General features: G+C 41.7%; 1 protein-coding gene across 1 annotated transcript in view; it reads left to right on the forward strand.

Moving 5' to 3' along the window:
• Positions 1-21,248, forward strand: part of DEPTOR (DEP domain containing MTOR interacting protein) — a 72,964-nt gene that overhangs the window by 35,099 nt on the left and 16,617 nt on the right. The window contains exons 6-9 of the mRNA XM_014870123.2: positions 13,995-14,180; positions 14,809-14,943; positions 18,064-18,134; positions 18,757-18,861. Coding sequence (XP_014725609.1) covers positions 13,995-14,180; positions 14,809-14,943; positions 18,064-18,134; positions 18,757-18,861 — 497 coding nt within the window. The remainder of the gene's footprint in view (positions 1-13,994; positions 14,181-14,808; positions 14,944-18,063; positions 18,135-18,756; positions 18,862-21,248) is intronic.

Here is a 21,248-nt window from a genome sequence, read left to right on the forward strand (position 1 = left end):
TCCTTCTGTTAAGGGTGGAGGAGACAATGTTTTCTCTCTCTACTGCCCCGAGGGTGAAAAAATTAACACCCTTGGCATGAAACCCCATTTTACATGTTGTCATTCTCTGTTCTCAGTGCATGTTGCCCTTCTGTAACCAAGCATTTCCTATGGTAGAAGTGGCAGTGCCTCTGGGAGCAGTGAAGAGATGCTGGGAGATGACAACAGAATGGCAGAAGTTGTCACCTACGTTACTTAGTGCACAGTAGGCAAATAATCAGATCCTGGTGGTTCAAGTGTTGCATCAAACCTAATTTTGACTGAGAACAAACTGGTGATATCAGCAGGCTGTTTGTACACAGGTGCTAGATCGACTACATTGCTTGTTACTTCATAAGAAAACCTAGTTTTAATGAATAGAGAAAATGGGCATGTAAGTGGCCTGCACAGTTCTGTCATGATTCTAATCATGTTCGTGGTAACTTGCAATTACTAGAAGCTACTTCTGAATGTTTACAATGATCAGTTTCCAGTTCTATAATTACTTCTGTGCTTCCTATGATTTATAGGGTGCCAACTGCTCAGAGCTTGATGGACAGGAAAGGTATGCCACCCTTCTCTGAACAGCAGCAATGATTTCATTCCTATTTTTACCTGAACATTTTCTGTGTATTACATATGTGGCAAACTTTCCTTTCTGTCCTGGGGTCCCAAACCAGGACACTTATAAAAAAAAGAAAAAAAATAGAAATGAGATTTATGCTGACACAGATGTTCTTGCAGAGAAAATAAAGTCAGGATTTAACATTTGCTGCAAAGTTGGGTTTTCTTAGTTACTGGAATCTTCGCAGAGCTAAGAAAGTCAGGATGTGGCTTTTCTTGCAGATCAACCATTGTTTGATTAGCTGAGGCAAATGCTCAGCAGGGCACATTTGCAGAGAAATAATTTTGCCCCTGTTCAGACAGGTTTCAGGGGTCATTCCTGAGTGACACTGTCCCTGCTCCTCTATGGATAGCCCTGGCCATTCTGCAGGTTTATCCCCTGCTTTTCATTTTCTTGTAGTCAAGAGCACATGCAAAGTCTCCTCTTAGAAAGAGATTTGCAACTCATGAAATAAAGACAGAGTTCTGGGAATTAGTTGATTGCTGAGGAAGTGGTCTTCTTACTTGTCCATGCCGGGTTATTGCTACAAGGTAGTGTCATCTTCCTCACCCAGTTTTTAATACAAACATAACTGAGTGGGGATTTCACAAGGACTTAATGGGGATGCTAGAAGTAAAGTGAAACTGCATGATGTCCCTGAGATTTATCTTTTATGAGTGAACATGCTTAGTGCACACTTTCTCCTTTGCGAAAGGAGATTTCATTCATTTCCCTGCAACAATTTGTTTAGTGTTAGGAATATTGGTGAAAGTACTGGCAGAATTAACATGGAGCTGGTTTGAGGTTCATCTTAGTAACTGGAAATTATCTGTGCACATTGAAGGTTCTTGTAATGCTGGGTTGCTCTAAGAAGGGAGCTCGAAATGAGAGCTTCCAGTACAGAATTAGGGATATAAACTGCAAAACAGCAGGAGAGGTATTCTCTCCCCAGCACTCTCCCACCTATCTTACGGAGTTCTAGACCCAATTAAAAAACAAAGCTATTTTTCCGTGTTTTAGTATGATAAATTAATTTCACCATACTGTGCTTCCTTTGTTTTGTCCCTCATCAGCAGTACCAAAATGTTACTTGACACTAATTTGCATCCTTGTTGGCAGAACCAGCAGAAAGACTCTTGACTGAACAGGAGTGGAGAATAAAACATTTCCTGTCCGAATGGCAATCTTTTTCTAGCAGTATTGTTTGATATCCAGATTATGGAATAAAATAAAATTTGCTGTATTGTTCTCATGAGCTATTTATTACCCCACCTAATGCAATGAAAAGTAATAGAAATAGTTGCATCAAATTGCCAATCTCAGTAGTAATTTTCCAGCCATGACCAAATTATGCAATATCTTTTTACTAATACTGACTTTCATTTCAATTACTCAGAGAAGCTCTATCCTGCAGCTGAGGCACTGTATTCAAAATGGCTTCCTGACACATTTTTCTTCACTTTAATTGGTCAGACACAAGCCAGGTTTCACACAGGAAACAAACACCGATGCTAATTTTAAAAAGGAAAACAGTGGTTTAAGAGGAATTGTATAAGCGCTGCAAAAGCATCACATTCTCAATTTTAAAATAATCTTCCTGATCTCTTTAGACATATGTAACTGTACACATTTCCCCTGCCAAGCATGAAAATGATGGAATGTACTTAAGTACTGAAATGCTTCCTGCCAAAATCTCACTGGCCCACACAAATCACTGAGATTAACTCTGTTGGTTATAGCGTGGTGCTAATAATGCAAAGTTGTGAGTTTGATCCCCATATGGGCCATTCATGTAAGAGTTGGACTCAGTGGTTCTTGTGGGTCTCTTCCAACTCAGAATATTCCATGATTCTGTGAAATTATAACCCACAAACCACCATTTTCACAAATAGGACCCAGATTTCCTTTCCTGTGTATTGGTACCCCCATGTAATAAGGAGTAAAGCCTTCATAGGTAGCAGGGAATTATGCATTGTACATTTCTTGAAGGCAGGTGTTGGAATTGTAGTTCCTGGTAGTTACTCAGCACTTGTGAGTTCTGATAGCCTTCGTCCAGAATACAGGAATGAAGATTGTGGGAAGAATTATAAGTTTAGTGATGCACATACAATAAAGGCAGGGACAAAAAGTGCACAGGACACATTTCTCACCTGTAGAAAAGCCCATTTCTAATATGTGAGGTATATAGAGCTTGGTAATATTAATAGATAGAACTTTCCTCCAGGAGACTGGATCTTTCTTAGTTCCTCTTCATATGGGTATGGTGGGACAGATTAGCTACTGTGGTCAAAATTCACATGCAGCAGGAGAAGTTCTCTGCCAGCTGCCAGCTCCCACATAGGCATCAGGCCAAGGCAAGGATGGTCAGTGTGAACATCCACACATAGTCACAACCCTTTCTCACTCTGAAAAACAGAGGTACTGAGATGTCCAAGGACAAAAGAGGGTGTTCAGAGAGCTCTCTATGGAATCATTTTTGGCTCATACGTGCTGATTGCCATTGCTGAAGAAGTTACCCTGCACCTGCAGCCGCAAGAGCAGAGCAAGGACTCATTGGGTATGAAAGCTTGAGGGATGGAGAAACATCTGCCTGCCTTGCAGAAATTTTTGAAGTCTGGAATCTCCAGTGATAAATAGTTTAAATTTAAAATCTGGTTAATACTGTTAAGAGAAACAAACCAGTGCTGTCTTAGGATAGCACCTACAACTTGCACGATGAATATTTGCATTTCTTCCATGGCAGCAAACAGACCATAGCTCATTTATGAACACTTCTCAATATATTGTGGAATGTAAACACACAGGGATTGCCTTGTACAATCCACAGATGGTGCCATGTGTGCTGCCCGTTGAGCCTGTGAGAAATGGGGGCCTGAGCAGCAGAACTCATCTTCCCATGCCAGATCACATTCTCTTTTCTTGTTGTGGTTTCCCAAGCTGCTGCTGACCTTCAAGTCCATGGGCTTGGTGTAATTTCTTTCCTGACATGTCCCCAGCATCTTCCCTGAGCAGTGACCACAGCACAGTTCAGCATGAAGCACTTTGCATGGCTGTCCACTCTATTTCAGACTCAGACCAGCAGCAGAATAGATGTGGTGAGGCTTTCCTTCCCTGAATGATTGAGGGATTTAAGAGTCTCTTTTAAGAGAGATGACAGCCTGGCAGCTGTCTTCTTTGAAACACATGATATACCTAGACTTCAGTAAAGTCTTTGATACTCTTTCCTGTGGCATTCTGCAGGAAGTGTATTCTCATGGTGTGAATTCACAGGGCAAAGAATTGGCTGGATGGTCAGGCCTGGAATATTCCCCAGGGGTCAGTATTGGGTCCAGGACTCATTATTATATCCTCTTAATTATCTTTACTAAGGAGATCTTTATCAAGGGATCAAGGGCAGCGAAGGTGACTTTGTGGATGACACCAAGTTGGTTGGCAGTATTGATCTTCTGGCAGGTAGGAGGGCTCTACAGAGGGATCTGGACAGTCTGGAGTGATGGCCCAAGGTGGATGAGGTTCAACAAAGCTGAGTGCTGGGTCCTGCACTCGGGTCAGAACAACTCCATGCAAGGAACCTCATCTAAAACTTCAGGCTTGGAGATGAGTGGCTGGAAAGCTGCCCACTGAAAAAGGACCTGGGAGTGCTGGCTGACAGTGACTGAACGTGAGCCAGCTGTGCCCAGGTGGATAAGAAGGCCAATGGCATCCTGATCAGAAACAGTGTGGCCAGCAGGACCAGGGCAGGGATTGTCCCCCTGTACTCAGCACTGGTGAGGCCACACCTCAAATCCTGTGTCCAGTTCTGGGCCCCTCACTACAAGAAGGACACTGAGGGGCTGGAGCACATCCAGAGAAGGGCAACAGAGCTGGGGAAGGGTCTGGAGCACGAGTCTGATGAGGAGCAGCTGGGGGAGCTGGGGCTGTTTAGCCTGGAGAAAAGGAGGCTCAGGGGAGACCTTATCACTCTCTACAGCTCCCTGAAAGGAGGCTGAAGCCAGGTGGGGGTCAGGCTCTTCTGACAGGTAACAAGGGACAGGGCAAGAGGAAAAAGCCTCAGGTTGCACCAGGGCAAGTTTAGTTTGGGTAGTAAGAAAAATTTCTTCACTGAAAGGGTTCTCTAGAATTGGAACAGGGTGCCCAGGGAAGTGGTGGAGTCACCATCCCTAGAAGAATTTAGAAGATGTGTAGATGTGACATGGGACATGTAGATGTGACATTCAGGACATGGGTTAGTGGTCAACTCGGCAGTGTCAGGTTAATGGTTGAGCTTCATGATCTTAGAGGTCTTTTTGAACCTAAATGATTATATGACTTTGTCAGTGCTAGGTTTTTTTATGGCAATAAATATGTAATAAGGTGTCTTAGACATGATATCTGTATCTTTGGCCTCCACCCTCCTTTAAAATACCTGTCAACTTTAAAAAGTTTTATTGAGATAATTGCACTTGATCAGACCTGGTCTGTTCACGGTAGACACATGTTCTGCTGGCTTAGCACATTAGCAGGTGCTTATCTCCTTTCAAGAGCTAATCTTTTATCTGTGAACTCCACTGTGCAAATTACCTTCCGAGATGAAAACAAACACTTTGTAGTGACTTAGTGAGAACAGTAGATGTTGACACATGCTATGTCCCTGTCTCTGCAGGAAAGTCTTATATTTAATTTTCCCTGTTCTTTCCAAGGACTCTGTACCTTTATACAGCAGAATTTCCTTTGTGAAGATGATCAATGCATTTAGTTTTAAGCATCAAAGACACACGATGCAATTGAAAGTTTGTTATAATTGTGGAAGTGGATTAAATATCTAACAAAGTATTATTTCTCTTGCTTTTGTTGAAAAGCTTTCCTTCTCTTCCAAAATTGCTGTGAATAATGAAGTATGTGCTGCTATATTTACTGTAGGTGTCCAACTGCTTATGATTAGCTGATTATGATTCACTTGCAAACTGAAAACTTGCCATGTATGTGAAATGTACTCTTCCTTCATTCAGGATTTCTCTTTGGAACCCGTTCCTTGGAAATACCAACTACAGATAGCAGTTTACAAATATCACTGAAGCATACCATAAATCCTCGACTTAATTGATCATAAGCTTTCTTCTCCAAAATCAACACATATTTTTTAAAACTATTTTCTAGTTATCTAAAACCTGAATCACATCAGCCCTGGGATATATCCAAGCTTTCATTATGCTAAAAATTGTAAAGCATCACATTTTTACAGATGATGCCTTGATTTGTCTCAGTAAAACACAAGCCTAGCCTTCAGTTACTCTGTGATGTCCTGCAACACAACTTGATTATCAGTCCTGTTGCCCCCGTGCTGGTGCCAGGCAGAAGCACTCAGTTGTTTGTGTGGCAGCCCTTCCCTGGCAGTGTCCCCATGCACAGGGACAGTAACTTCACCCACAGTGATTCAGCTGCTTATGCTAAATCTGGGGACCACTTTGCATATTTTCATGATTTTGCCCTTGCAAGAAGTCAAAGAATAAGAACTTTGTATGTAATTGTGTAAACCTCCAATTCCTCAGTCTGTCAGCTTCTCATTGTGCTTTTCTTAGAGTTGTCTTTATCTACAGCAGGAATTGATTTGGTTTTTGAAAGAGCCACATGCTCTATGCTTTATGTAAATAACATATGAAAAATTCTTTTCATATTAACTATTGAATTTTATTTTTCTGACGGAGAATGAGTTTCAGTTTTAACAACTGCAACAAAAAAAAAGAGATACCCAGATGGGCCTTTTCATCTTCTGCTTCCCTTGCCACAGACTGCACTTTCCATACTTTATTTGGAAGCAAAGAAAAGCAGTTGGCTATGTTCTGTAAACTTACTAAATTAAAGATGATAAATCCTCATATACAAACCAAAAAGACTGCTGAAATGTGTGTGATTCAACACTGGCTTTTTATGCTAGAGTAAGTAATGTGTATTTGAAAATATACTGCAAATAAATGGCAAACTGGCTGAAAAGACAAAATGTATATAGAAACATGTATCTGCATACCTATTTTAAGGCAGCAGAAATAACATGTTAATGCACTGATCAGAACATGCCACCTTAATAAGAACAGGATACTCTGAATTTCAGTTCCCAAGGAACTTTTGACTGTTTTCTATTGTAATCTTGATGCTTTAAAGACAGTATAAAAATTGTCTAGATGCTTTTTTGACTGCATGGATATACTACAGTTCATCGAAACAACTCAGAAAGCCCTCCCTAGTTATAGCTCAGAGAGCTGTAGTTACAGCACAGCTTTTTTTTCTGGACCTACTTACAGTTCCAGGACCAATTTATTTCTGGACATGCTTACTGACTTTGCCCTTAGTAGGATGAGCTGGAACAGCTCTCTGGATTTTGTATTTCAGAGCCAGAATCTGCCTTGCAGTTCTATACAAGGGGATCAGTGGAAACAAGAGCAGTTCAAGCTGAGATCCATTGTCTGCTCAAAGTCAATTCCTTGTAATCCAAATAAGAAAAAAATACAATTTAGTACAGCTGCACTGCCGAGAGTTTAATGTGATGGTTGAATACATGCACAGGTGGGCTTATCTATGGTCTGTGTAGCATATAAACATTCATAAAAAGCGGAAATGCAACTGTTGTGTTTATGCAGTGCAGGGAATCCAAGACCCAAGATCCAGGGCCCTGTGCTCACTGAACATCTGTAATCTCTCTCCCTGGATTGGTGGGAGATCCAAGCAGGTGGAATTCATCAATGTGTAAAAGGAAACTAATCTGAATAGGTGCCATGATTAAAATGCATTTGCAGTGCCAGATTAGCAGAAAAACAGGAAGGCTTTGAGAGGAGTGGGAAGAGCATTGTCCAGTGCTGAATAAAGTGCCAGCCACACGTGTGTCAGTGAAGGCAGAGTGGAAGAGGGGCAGCACAGGGGGTGGCTGGGTGGGGTGGCAGAGGTGGGCAGTGAGGGGTGAGGACTGGCTGAGAGCTGCTCTCTGCAGGGCTCAGCAGCTGTGGGTGTTTGCCAAGCCCACAGACTCACCACTGGTCTCTGAAAGCCAAAGTGGACACACACTTCCACTTTCTCTGGCAAGGGACCAAAACTGGGCTGGCCAAAGGCCTGAGGCACAGAGGAGGCTGGCTCAGCAAGCTGTGTGCTATCCATAGACAGAGGCATTTTTTTAAGGAACTTGTATTTTATGTGTTGATTTGTTTCCTTCCCTTTTAAAGACTGGTTCTGCTTTGGAGAGCAGAGTGAGAAAGCAAAATGACATGGAGTGGGAGCCAGACCCTTCCCTGGGCACACTTTGGGTGCAGGTGGAAGCAGCTCCAGCTGTGCTCTCCTTCAGATAACCCCCCAGCTCCTGCCAGCCCCTGCAGCCTGTCAGTGCATGTCTCATCATCCTACATTTGTGCTTGGCAGGACATTGCTCTTTCGGGGTGATATCCTGCCTCTCCAGAGGTCAAAACTCATATAGTCATCTGTGACTTGCAATATGAAGGCACAGACTATTGCAGCCAGTAACTGTGAAGGTCTAGAATGATCTCCTGCAACTTCCAACTGCATTTCACATCACTTTAATAGAGGAAACAACCTCATTAAAAAGATAAAGTGTACTTTTAAATAGACTGGGGCTGCTGCCTTGTGCAGTCAGAGACTTGGTAATGTGTTGTGCACTGCTGGAAAGAGTTCAGTGTCTTTAAGTGGAGAAAGATATGACATACCCACACTGAAAAATCCATACACTGCTCATGTTTTATAGCCTCTTCCTCTTAACCCTAGCACAAGCACACTCTCACACAAATAAGCACACACTTCAGTGTGTCCTCTGCTCTCTTGAGAAAAGCTGCTCATCTGGCTCCTCATGGAACTTTGATCTCCTTCCCACTGCTCCCTCAGCATGGAACAGCCGTTCCCTGGCTCCAGCCACGAGCTTGCTTGGTGGCAGTGTTGTTTCTGGGGACGTGCAGAGCAGCTGGAGTGCCTCACTGGATGTGTCCTACTGGGGGCTGCAGCTTTCAGCTGGTAGAAAGCATTAATCACTGCAGTGGAGATGTACACAGATTATCAGCGCTAAAAATCATGGGGAATTGAAGTGGTGGGAGGGATTTGGGGGAAAAGCCAGTTATGAAAATGGCCTGATTTTTCAGGCATGAGTCATACCATTTATTAAAATAGGCTTTTGTACTTCCTAAAGCTTCCTTGGTCCTATGAAATCAGTGTAAAGCTAGTATTTCTGTCTCCGCTGTGCATCAGCCTCCTTGAAAAAGTGGAAAAGAAAAGGCTGTTTGAGCTCCATGCAGATCCTCGGATTTTATGTCAGAATCAAGCTGAAAGAAGATTTGCATGGATGTTACTATTTATATTTTATGTGTCTGAACAGAAACTGTGAAGCAGCCAGGAACAAGAAGCACCAAAGCTGCAACATTAAGTGCTCCCAAACAGAGAAAATCCAAAATAAATATTGTGATTTTTCTCATCTTAACAGTAACATAAATGGTGAATGGCCAGCTAAAACCCTTGCCAATTAAATTTTCAAGCTCTATGGATAGATGAGACAGTAAACAATTAATTGAACTCAATTAAATTGTCAATACCTCAAAATAGGTGGGTTTTTTGTATAGCTAATGGTATAACTACAAGGCAGTGCATCTAGGAAATGAGAATACAATCTCCACTCATTGCTGTGAAGCAGTGCTGTGCAGGAAGAGGAGGATGTGCAGAGCAAGAATTAATTCCCATTTTATGCTATTTGTGCAGTACAGTGCAGTAGTAACAATGGGCCTGAGATGTACAAAAAAAACAACACCCAGTAAGGAAAGGGGAGTGAGGTTGTAATTGTGGCTATGCAGTTCTGTTAAGTGGATTTTTAGAAAAGATAAAGAAATTCTGAAGAGGACTCCAGGAGGGCTAAAAAAGGTCAGAATTTAATGGGTAGTATTTACTCAGTTGGTAAAAGATACATTTGACAGTTGGGTTCATGTCTTCATCGGTTTCTTTGCAAAGATTTTTTTACCAGATCATACATAACTTTCTAATGAAGGTGTGACAAAATCCAGGGATTAGCAGCTAAAGTTAAGCAAATTCAGCTTTGAGTTGAATCTTTATTTTCTGGCGGGGCAAGTGACTGAAGACTTGAATAGCTTCTAAAGGGAAGAGTAAAGTGGTCAATAAATGCTTTAAAGTAAGCTAAATTTTTTGTAAGATTAAAAAATAATTGTTAAATTCTGTTTCTGTGAGAAATTTTGTGGCCTGTGTATGTGGGAGATTAGACTGGTGGCTTATGACTTTACCTCCAAAGTTTGACATTGGTGAGTATATGTGAGTGTTGGTGCCTTTCCTTCCAGGACAATAAATGCTCTTGTGTACTTTTAAGGTTTTGGAGGTTTCCAGTTGCCATATTTTTACTTTACTCTCTTCGGTGCATTTCTTCCTGTTGCATAAGGTGCACATGGTAGCATGAACATGTTGCCACCTGAACAGTCATGAATTAAATTGGAGCAAGAAACATGAAGTCACCCCACCTTGCTCTTTGCATCACTTTCATAAATGTACAAATGCAGGTCCTGACACTCATCAGCCATGGCTTGACTGTTAAAGACAAACTGAAATGGATGCCAGTTTGCTTTTCTATGCTGTGCTATGAAGGGCAGTGAACTAATTCAGGAGTAGTAATGCTAATCCCTTTCTAGAGCAGCAGCTTCCGTGAGAGCTACAGGAGCAAGAGCCTTGTCAGCTGCCACAAGTTTGTCTGCTGCTGCTTCTGAGTCAACACCCAGAGGTAACAGCCTCTAAATTACCTTTAAAGAAATTGCTCCTGGGCAAGTCTGTGCAACCCTCTCAGCATTCTGCCATCGGTTTGGAAAAGCTTTCCACTCCCACTTTTCTCTGCTGCTTGCAGCAAAATGCGGGCCGCTAAAGTGGTCGAGTGAGCACCCATGACTGCACCTGTACCTCTCACCAGCAGCTACCAGTGTAACAAACCCTGGTACAGCAGAGTAACAAACCCAGCCTTCTGTGTGTGCTCTCATCCAGCATTCACGGAGCTGTGATTTACCAAGGACAAGGGCATGTGTAGCTTTCCCTGGCTCCTGCTCAAAGTCAGCCACTGCGCCCGTGGAGTCTTCCAGGGACAGCCACATCTGCCTCCCCTCTTCAGCCTCTTCCTTCTGATCCGTGATCTGGAAATTCCTTTTTTCACACCTTTCCAGATACACTCATCCTTTGGCAGAGTCACAGCCTGGACATTTAATCACAAATCATAAATAACTGATTAAAAAAGGAGCCCCATGAGGCATGGTCATAACTTTGGTGAGAGACTTTATTTCATGATATATGCACAAGGAGGCAGTCTGAGCTATATTGCTCCTATTTATGTTTTTAGCTTCTTTTTAAATATATAAAAAATTACATGATGTTACAAACACGTGATATGTGAACTATCCTTAGAAATGAAGAGGGTAAAACATGAAAGTCAAGGAGCATGCCAAATTCTATACTGATGCTCCATGTCCTGAGCATCTTGGCTGCAAATCCTTTGTTGTGTAAATAATATACAAATATTCTCCAACACGCAGTCATTGGACTTAGCTTTTCCACTTGCACTCATTTATTGTATAAAAATTTACCCTTCTATGGACTGAAATAGTTACAGCAGAGATTAATGACTTCAGTGGAAAATCTTAGCCTTGCTGTTTTAAGTATGGAAATATTGCAATATTTAATTCAAAACAAGTATTGTTATTTTAAAATATGTTCAGTATCATGACATAAAAATGTTTACATTATCTAGTTTCATGGTCAGTAATTCTTGAAGTTCAGAGTGCTTGGCAATGTCTGCAGCATGAGTGTGTGTTTATCTCTGATTATCATAATTTCTGAGTACTGTCAGAGTACTTCAGTTTAATGACACAAACAACAGAATAATTTTCGTTAAAAACAGCAACTTCTTAATATTTAACTTGATTCAGGAGCGCTACTGATATTTTTTACATTGTGAATGGTTGGCCACAGCAGTTCTATTTTGTAGGAAGCGTTTGTGGAGCCCTCTTTCATTTAAGATTATGAATCACAATAGTGCTGAATAAGTAGAGCTTGCCTTTTTAAGATTGAGTTTGAGATGGCCTCAAAATTTTTGTTTTTGTCTTTCAATCAGGTTATTCTAATAATGTGGTAAGATATTGATAGATATTTCTACTTTTACTTATTATGTCAGTGATCTTAAAATGAAACTGGGAGCTGCAAACACCTACGTACTAGCTCTGCCTCTGATAGCAAATCCTTTGGGGGATGTAGGCACATTGCCAAATCTCTCCTCCTCTACTTCCGTTCTTCAAAAATAGTGATTGTTAGGAAGTGTTGTTTAATAGAATTGCATATGATATGTATCCAAAATGGGGAGCACAGTAGCAGTGTGTGCCTGCAATAATTAATGTGTCAGAACACAGTAATGATTTACTTGTGATGCTAAATTTGACTTAACAAAGCCATTTTGTATCCCTGAGGACACAGCAGATTCAGCATCAAAAGGAAGCAGAGAAAAGCCAAGTGGCACTGGCTCTTCCAAAGATCTTTGACAGAACCAGGCAATCTAAGGGATGCCTCGCAGCCTACGCCATGCAGCTCTGGAGCAGATGGCCTGAGTGGCAGCTTGGGCACCAGCATGTGCAGTTCAGAAAGCTCCTGTGTGCTGATTATTCCTTGTGTCCCAAAGGTAGAAGTCCCTTTGTACAGGCAGTGGTCTCTGTGACAGAGACCCAGGCAGGCAAGAGACATGCTTCTTTGCAAGATGTTCTGACCTTATAAAGCATCCACATAGAACACAGTGCCCTGAGGATCATATCTAGGGCTCAAATCTTCCTTGTTGTCTGGGTGACTTGACATCCCTGGAAAAGATGACTGGACAGGACTTTTTTGTCTTTGAGGTTATTTCTTCAGCTCACAAACATCAAATTACTTACTGGCAGGTTATGTGTAAATACAGCCTATTTTGCAAGGTTGCCATGTGTGGTGTAGTTCTGTAGTTCCATGAAGAGTAACCTGAGACACAGGGAGGTGTTCAGAAGGGAATGAGGGCAAGAAAGACTTGTTGGGGATGAGAATGAAAGGAAAGCAGGCCAGCAGGGCTCCAGGCTCTGGGTCTTGTGTAGCACCTTGGACTCTGCTGGGTTTTGGACCCCATGTGTTGGGCAGAGCAAAGAGCAAGGCAAAAATTCTGTGTCTGCAGCAGGAGGCTAAGTTACTGAGACATGTAATCATAGGCTTGACTGACCTCAGTACATGCCTGTGTTGTTGTTTATGCTTTACACATAAATATCTACAGCCCACCAGTTCTTACAATTCAGTATTGCAAGAAATGCAGTTTATAAACTAGGAAGATCCAGAACCTGGATTCTTCATTGAAAAGGTCAACTGTGGGAAATTATTTCTGGGGAATGTGATCACAGAAGCTGGGTGAAAATTGAGAAAAATGCTGCCAAACACATACTGCAGCTATTTTAGTTGCTGCAGTACTAATGCAGAGAGTATTCCAGAGAGCTTTCCTGCAGTCAGGACCTTCAGGAGTCACTTTCACCGAGTGACCAGTGCCAAGGTCACTTGGCACAGGCCTCCATCCAACTGCTGCGTTTTTCATCACAGCGGCAGTGGCAGTGAAGATGTAGGTGTTAGAGTGATGTTGCACTCTGGGAGTAGGCTTGGTGCTCCTGCTCTGACACCAGCAGCCTGGGATTTGTTGTCAGTGTCAATACAGGTTGCAATTAAGATTTTTGTTCATTATGTAAGAAATGATTTTTGGCCAGGGGCCTGTTCCCAAACCTTGTGTATCTGTGCAAAGGGGGGAAGTGGCCTGCAGGAAATGTCTGGGACACAGTGTCTGTAGTGAGCAAGACAGAGGAAATACTCAGGTCTTGATTCTTTGCTGCCCTGTAGATCTGAATAAGGTAGTTGGGCAGAGCTCCCAGGGGCTGTCCTAGACTGATGAATTTACACAAAACTTGACATAAGGAGCGAAGTCTGGTCTGTAGCGACCAGCAGCAGCAAGAGGTGTAGAGAGGAATCGTGCACAGAGCTGGACCACTATGCAACCTGTCACAGCTCTCTGTAAAGCACTTCTGTTTCCACTGGGCAGTGTAAAGTGCATATCATCAATCAAAGTAGTGTAAAAGATTCTTCTCAGCATTTGCCACTACAATTCCTAGTTTGTTATTGCTGTTATAAAGGGTGTATATTGAAGCCACCTGTGTGAAGCTGACCACCTTCCTCCTCTTTCTGAGGCTGCACAGGGGAAGAGGAGAGCTCTGACCATTGCATCTGTACAGCAGGGTCTGTAGTGCACAAGTTGCACACGGGTAGGCTTGGTTTTCTTTCTGTGCCTACCAGGCATAAACTTTGTAACCATTTCCTTTGCTAGTGTCCAACAAGCACCATTTTATGGACAGCGACTTGCTCTACCAGTGCAGAATGAATTTCCGGCGGCGGCGGCGACTGATGGAGCTCCTCACTGAGAAATCTCGCTTGATGCCAGAAAGCCATGACAGCCCCTTTTGCCTGCGCAAGCAGAACCATGACAACAGGAAACACACCAGTTTTCTCTCAGGTGACTCATTAATTATACTGCTCTTTGTAGAGTGACTCCACAGAGTATTAAAAAATTGGTTTTGGACAAGGTGTTTCAGTATTAGAAAAAAATGCTGGGCTGAGTATTACATGTCCCTGTTCATAGGCATTGTCCATTCACTCATTTCACCAAACCTATAGCTCCCTGGGGTGTATCTGTATCAACAGCATTTCAGATGCTGATCAAAATTTGGGGTCCATGTTCAAACTGAAATGGTTGAAGTCCCCCAAACTCGAAGTAATTTGTCAAACATTCTCTGGAGAGTTTTCAAGAAGATTAAAAGTGAGGGGAAGAGGCCTTGCCACATTTGTGTACAGTAATATCTAGTAAGAACTGAAAAAAAGGGAAAGGAAAACTGCAAAAACATAGTTCCCTGTATTGAAATGCCTCTTAGAAGACCCTACAATAGGAGCAGTTAGTTAGTTATGTTAGTTACAGCATTACTCTCATGCAGTGACTCTTTTATCAGTGTAGGACATACTAACCCATTCCCAGTGTTGTCAGTGAAAGCATGGCTTGTTGCTGGATTTTTTAAAAAAGAAACAGGGAAATGGCTTAATAACTGGTACCGGGTCCCTTTCTCTCTTTGTTTTCTCTCTGCTTGCAGTGAGTCCCACCAAGGAGATAAAGATCGTGTCGGCAGTGCGGAGGAGCAGCATGAGCAGCTGTGGCAGCAGTGGCTACTTCAGCAGCAGCCCAACGCTCAGCAGCAGTCCCCCCGTGCTCTGCAACCCCAAATCTGGTGAGCACCAGCATGGCTTAGGATGCACAGCAGCCAGGCTGCAGACATCTCTGTGGGGAGAAGGCGACATGAAGAATGCCTGTCATCACGCCTAAGCCTCTGTTTCCAAGAATACATTAAAAATTCGGTGTCACAGGTTTTTTAGGCCAGAGGGAACTATTATCAGCATCTAGCCTGAAGTCCTGCTGAACACAAGCCAGACCTCTGCCTCCAGTAATCTCAGCATCAAGTCCATAATTGTGGTTTGAGCTGCAGTTTATCTCTTAGGAGGACGTGCAGTCAGAGGCCTAGATTTGCCTCTTCACTGCCAAGCTCTGAACCAATTCAAATCTCCTCCTAGAAACATTCCTTTGGTGCAAGTCAGAGGAGAGTTTAACTATCCAGTGACTGCTTGAGCTGCTATGGAATAACACCTCTCAGAAAACACAAGGCTCTCAAAATACTGAGGCAGCATTGTTTCAGCCTGTCAGAGACCATTTGAACATTTCAGTTTGTTTTAAGTCTTACACTGGTCTGTTTCAGAAGGTAGAAGTAGTGTTGAAGCTTATTTTCCTTTTGAAAGGATTTCCTATCCCACGCCGGAAGGTTAAACACACCCATTCTTCCACGGTTCACTTAAAATTGTTTCTTACTGTACATCTGGGAAGGGAAAAACAGACCAAGATAGATATTGTTTCAGCCTCTCTGTTTCCCTCAGAAATAGCCCTGAATATCAAACAGGGCCCCTGCTGCCCTTTGAGTTCCTTATTATTTCAAATTCACCAAGTCTCTGCCAGTGGTATGGGGACTGTACAACGGGGTAAGGCTTCTGTGGATATGTGTAATCTTTGCTTTCAGAGGGATGCTGGCATTTGAAGTGATTATAAGAGAGTGCCTCAAGCACTAGGTGAGTGCTGTTCAAAACATTGACCATTTACTCTGGAGATGAGTGAACTAAAGTGTGTTTCATTCCTGCTGTGCAGAGTGGCCATCAGAAAGGGAAGGGTATATTTCATCTCTCTCCTTTTAGTGCATTTCCTTCCCTCTGCTTAAGCTCTGCTGGGAATTCAGTATGGAGCTCAGAACTAAAATAATTGGAAGGATTCAGTAGGATTATATGCTCAGAAGCCACAATTCCCTCCAGCAGACCTGTTGCCCAGCAGATGAAATGCTGTCAGTTCCAGTGGCCATTGCATCCTCGCAGTGTGGTGCTGTTGGGTGTTCAGCACCACCTTCCAGTATTCTCACCCCTTCATGCAGAGGCTTGCACCTATATACAGGGTGCTACAGTATCATGTTTTGGCAGAATATCTCTCAGGTATACTTTCCAGAAACATTTTGGTAGCTTTTGTATGGGGAGCTCTTTGTCCCCAGTACATAAAGTACATCCTGGAAAATTTTCTGGGACAAATAAAACAGCATTCATGTGCTATCCATAAATGTGTATGTTATCTGAAGTATGCCAACTATTCAGTTCATTTATGGTTCTTGATTTTATATGAAGTGTCAGCCCATGAGTAGTGAGAACAAGTTTGTTTTAATGTAGCTGATTACACAACACTGGAAGAAAAAAAATAGGCTGACGTTGCTCTTGCATAAATTTTTTAGAAGAAATTTTCCCTTAGGACTAGTTTTCAAACTGTGAATAGCTTTAACAGACTCATATTTGAAAGAAGACAGCAGTGGGCTTATAAACAGACTGAACTTTACGAATTACACAATTACTGGCAATGTAGGATTATTTCTCCCAGAGCACAAGTACAGATCCACACGCATAGGTTAACATAAGGCTGTCAGATGTAAATGTTACAAGGAATTCTTAATCCTCTGCTGACTATAAGGAGACTTTGTTCACAAATAGCTTCCTGCTATCCAGACCCAGAGAGTGTTGCTGAACTACGTGCTAATAAACACAAGGCAGAGGTATTTGTCAGACGAGCTCTCTTGCAGGCAAGCACTTAAAAAACACCCAGGTCATGACTTGACCAATCATGCAGAAAAACAATCATCAAACAAAAAAAAAAAAAATAAAATTCTTGGAGGTATAATGTAGGGAGGCACATAAGAGAGGCCTGCATGGATTATTTACCTGATTCTGACTTGCCAAATGAGTACAATCATTTAATTTTTTCACGCTGCTCTGCAACGTGAAACATGCTCTGCAAGGTGTGACACTGACTAAATGACAGTTCATCAAAATGCATGGGAAAGTAAAAAAAAGAGGTATTGGTTTGTCTGCTAGAATTCTCCCTACTCCCATGAATGTTATTAAGAAACTAAAGAATGTCTTCAAATACCATCTGTGAGAAATTTTATCTCCCACCTGTGACTGAAAAGACAGACATCGTCAAAATTATTTATCACTAAAAGAAAAACAGGCATAATATTAAGGGTGAAACAGGCATATGGGATAAACAGCATATATCTTTATGTTGTCCTTTGAAGCATTTATGGACAGATGAAAAATGGTATGCAGGATGGTAACGATTTGATCTGGCAGAACTTCAAATTTAATTTTTCAGAGGAAAATGATGCCATTACATAGGAAGGCAATGGGGACCTGTAGAATGGGGACCTGCAGAAACTTATTGCTGTTTCCTCTCATTTAAATTCTCAGATACCTGTAGGTTACCTTGTCCCTGGATAAGATGGGAATTATAAGGCTGTGCCTACAATTGCAGAAATCTCTTGAGATAATTCTTCACCCAAGCAAGATTTTCTTGCTATTCAGTTCTGTGATTCAAACCCAACTCAGATGAAATAGTAGAGAGCATCCAACAAGCACACAGTGAGCTGTGAATGAAAGCTGCTCTGTGCCAGGAAGGTTGGTCACTTATTTCAACACTGGACACAGGAAAAAGCTACTTGTGATTTTTGTGATAGTGTTTAGAGGATTTTGATTGCAGACAACAAAGTCTGTTGGCTAAACGACCCAGTTTTCCAAAGAACTCGTAATTTATACTCAGAATTATTCTGCAGGCTTTTCCTTGGTTCTCTTACTGCTTTCAAACAAATCTGCAAGAATTGAAAGCATGTAAGGGAAGTGGGGCCAAAAAGATTAATCTCATCACTGTATCTAATTTATTAGGAGAAACTCCAGAGGAATGTTTTTATTGAATATTTGTTTCTGTACCTCCACAGTATTAAAGAGACCTGTGACTGCTGATGAGCTCTTGATGCCTGGAGCCCCATATGTTAGAAAAACTTTTACGGTATGTCTCCAGTACTCTTCTTTATTTTCTGCATGTTATATGCATTGGCCAATCCAAACAGACATTTTCTGATGGGATAATTAGAGTTTATTTGTATTTGCTGAGGTTTATACTTTAAAATCTCAAACTCCATTATCAGTACAAATTTCAGGTCTGATTCAGCACTTGCTTTTTCTGTTTTTATGCCAGTGTGATACTTTAAAGGGGTGTAAAATTACATTAAGCCAATAACATTAGTATTATACAAACTCATTTGGACTTGGTGCTCTTGCTCTCCTGGAGTGGATCACCTACCCAAACTGAAGTTCTCTAGCAGGGTTTTCTGTATGATGGGACAGAAAATTCGACTCACATCCATTACTAGAGTCTTTCTTTAAAGGCGTTCTTGAACCTAGTCATTGGAAGCATTGCTTTTACAGCCTCCTACTTCAACAAAAGAACTTCATTAAAATCAAGAGGAAACATTTGGATAGAGCCTTTCCCATGAGTGACATAGCAGCCTGTACTCTACTGTATGTTGGAAGTACAGAGATGTTGAAATTACATCTTGGACCATTTAGAAGTTGCCCCCTTGAATTTCATGGAGCTGCTTGAAAGTGATCATGTCCTTTCCTCTTTGCAGATCGTTGGTGATGCCGTGGGCTGGGGCTTCGTGGTGCGGGGGAGCAAACCCTGCCACATCCAGGCTGTGGACCCCAGTGGGCCAGCAGCTGCAGCTGGGATGAAGGTGGGTTCTCAAAATGGGATGATTTCCCAGGGAAATTGGTGCTGCTCAGTGAAGGTCTGGGCTGCCTGTATATGGGGAGGGAGAGATGCTTTTGCTTCCAGTTTTGAGTGCCTTTGTCTCAGTTTCAGGCATTTGTGCACAGTGAGTTCTGTTGTCTTTAAACCCCCTCATATTTCTTTTCTTCTGTCCTTGAGATTCTTGAAGTCTCTTTTTCACATGAGACTCGATTCCTTTTCAAGTCACTTTCTTGACCTTTTCCCTCTTTGAGGTGGGTTTTTCTTCATATAGTTGGCTGGTTTTGGTGCTGGTGGTGTTCTTATTTTTTGATGGAATTTTTTTTTTCTTTTCTTAATTTTCATGTCTTTTTTCAACTCTGCACAGTTTTAGCTTCCCTCTTTACTTTCCAATTTATGTGATTGCTGGCATGCACTTTCTGGACTTTGCCTGTATAGGCACAAAGTCAGACTACCTAGTGGAAGTGAAGGTAGCATGGCTCATTGTTCAGTGTAAAGCAGTTAAGATTCAAGACAATTTGGAAAGAACAATAGATGTTGCTTTCATAAAGAGCTGAAATGGCTTCATAAGTGATTTAAGAATCAATAAATATACATTCCACTTTTAGCTTTTACACTGCAATGCAGAGCCCATTGACTTACCTGTGGGCTTGGATCACATCCTGCATATATCTGTGAATTAATCTCTGCCTTGTACAAAGAGAAAAACAAAGACAAAGTATTATATTAAGTACAGATAAAACCAAGAAAATTAAGTTAGCTGCAACACCTTCTCCAATGTCCAGGAAGATTAAACTACCAATTTATGCCATGCTTTATTTGTATGGCAGCAACACAGATGAGGGTTTCAGGTGTATTCTACATGTACCCCAGTTTGCCATGAATTTTGCCCATCCTTCTAATTCATCTCTCTTTCCCATCACACTCATCCCAGTTGTCTCTCACCTGTCTATTCACATCCAGCAAGCTGGAGGCCACAGCTCCAGGGATGCACATCCTGCCTGCTGCACAGTGCCAGACCTGCCATGGGACCCTCCTTAACAAGTGCAGGACAGGGGTTTCTGCTCTCTGGTTGCTGATTCTTTTTTTTAATGGAACTTTCAAGAACATACTGTCTTTGAAGCTTTGAAACAGGGAATGGCAGCTGCAGAGCTTATTGGAGCATGCAGCACCCAGACACAACCTGCTGGCAAAGAAGCTTGAGTTCTGAGGGAGCTGGAATTTTTAATATGTTTTATACAACACCTAAATATAGTATACAGTTACAATTTTTATATGAAGAGTATAATTTTCAAATAATGATCATGCCTAAAATTTAAAGGGCCTAAATTTAAAAATTATTTATTAATTAACATATATATATGTTCTAGATCCTGAAATTGGCAGTTTAGTATTTTACAGCACCTTTTATTCTCTGAATATAGAAGCTAGCAGTACAGTGGATCAATTCTGAAGCCTGACTTGTGAAAACAACACTGTGGTGTCATATGTGTAATCCTGTGGGGTTGCAGAGGTCTACCTGAACCATGCAAAATCGAAGAATGCAGAATAGTTCACTGTCCTGAGAGGAACAAACAGTGCTGTAAAACTGGAATATATTGCCTTGATTTTACAGAAAGACAGATCTGATTATTTTCAAAGCTGTTATCTTTATATGAATTGTTTTTTCAGAGCAGAATTGCACATAAAAATTTGTGTATGAGATGAGCCCCTCTTAAGACACAAAAATTGTTGCTCCATTTTTGGAAATGCTGAATACCTTTAGCCAAGTGAAGAGATGGTGCTTTTCTTTGAAAATAAGGGCTTTTGTTAGATGTTCCCATGGCAATAAGTATGTAAATCATAGTGTGGTACTTGAAATTTAAAAAAACCAAAAACTATGTCACTTAATCCATCTGTTTACAGAACTCCTCAATCTGGAAAATTTAAAGAAATCAAATGACAGGCTTTAGATGACAGCTCCTTGAAATTAAGCATTCCCCTGTGTGGAAGCTGCAGGAAGGGCACTTTGAAAACAGGCTGTTGGGCACGGTAACTTCTGGTGGGCTGGTGCAAGAGGCTTTTGTCTGCAAAAAGAGTAAGCGCAAAGAAGTGCTAACAAGGAAAGTTGGCTATGATCAAAAGGGCAAGAATTTGAAGAAGAGCCAAGACTTGGCGTTGCAGTTTGTAGAGAAGTTCTTGGCAGTAACAGCAGGGATTTTCCTCCTAAGAAGATGCATCCACTATAATTGTTTTTAGAATGTCTTTATTTGTAAAGCTTGTGATTTTGCCCTTTCGTGTTTTGGAGGGCACTATTTTCCTGTCTTTATGCTGGACATACTGTTAAGAGAAGACTGCTGCCTACAGTCTCATTGTAGGACCTTGGTTTGTGCA

This window comes from Sturnus vulgaris, chromosome 1, assembly GCF_052056855.1.
Source record: "Sturnus vulgaris isolate bStuVul1 chromosome 1, bStuVul1.hap1, whole genome shotgun sequence".
Lineage (NCBI taxonomy): Eukaryota > Metazoa > Chordata > Aves > Passeriformes > Sturnidae > Sturnus > Sturnus vulgaris.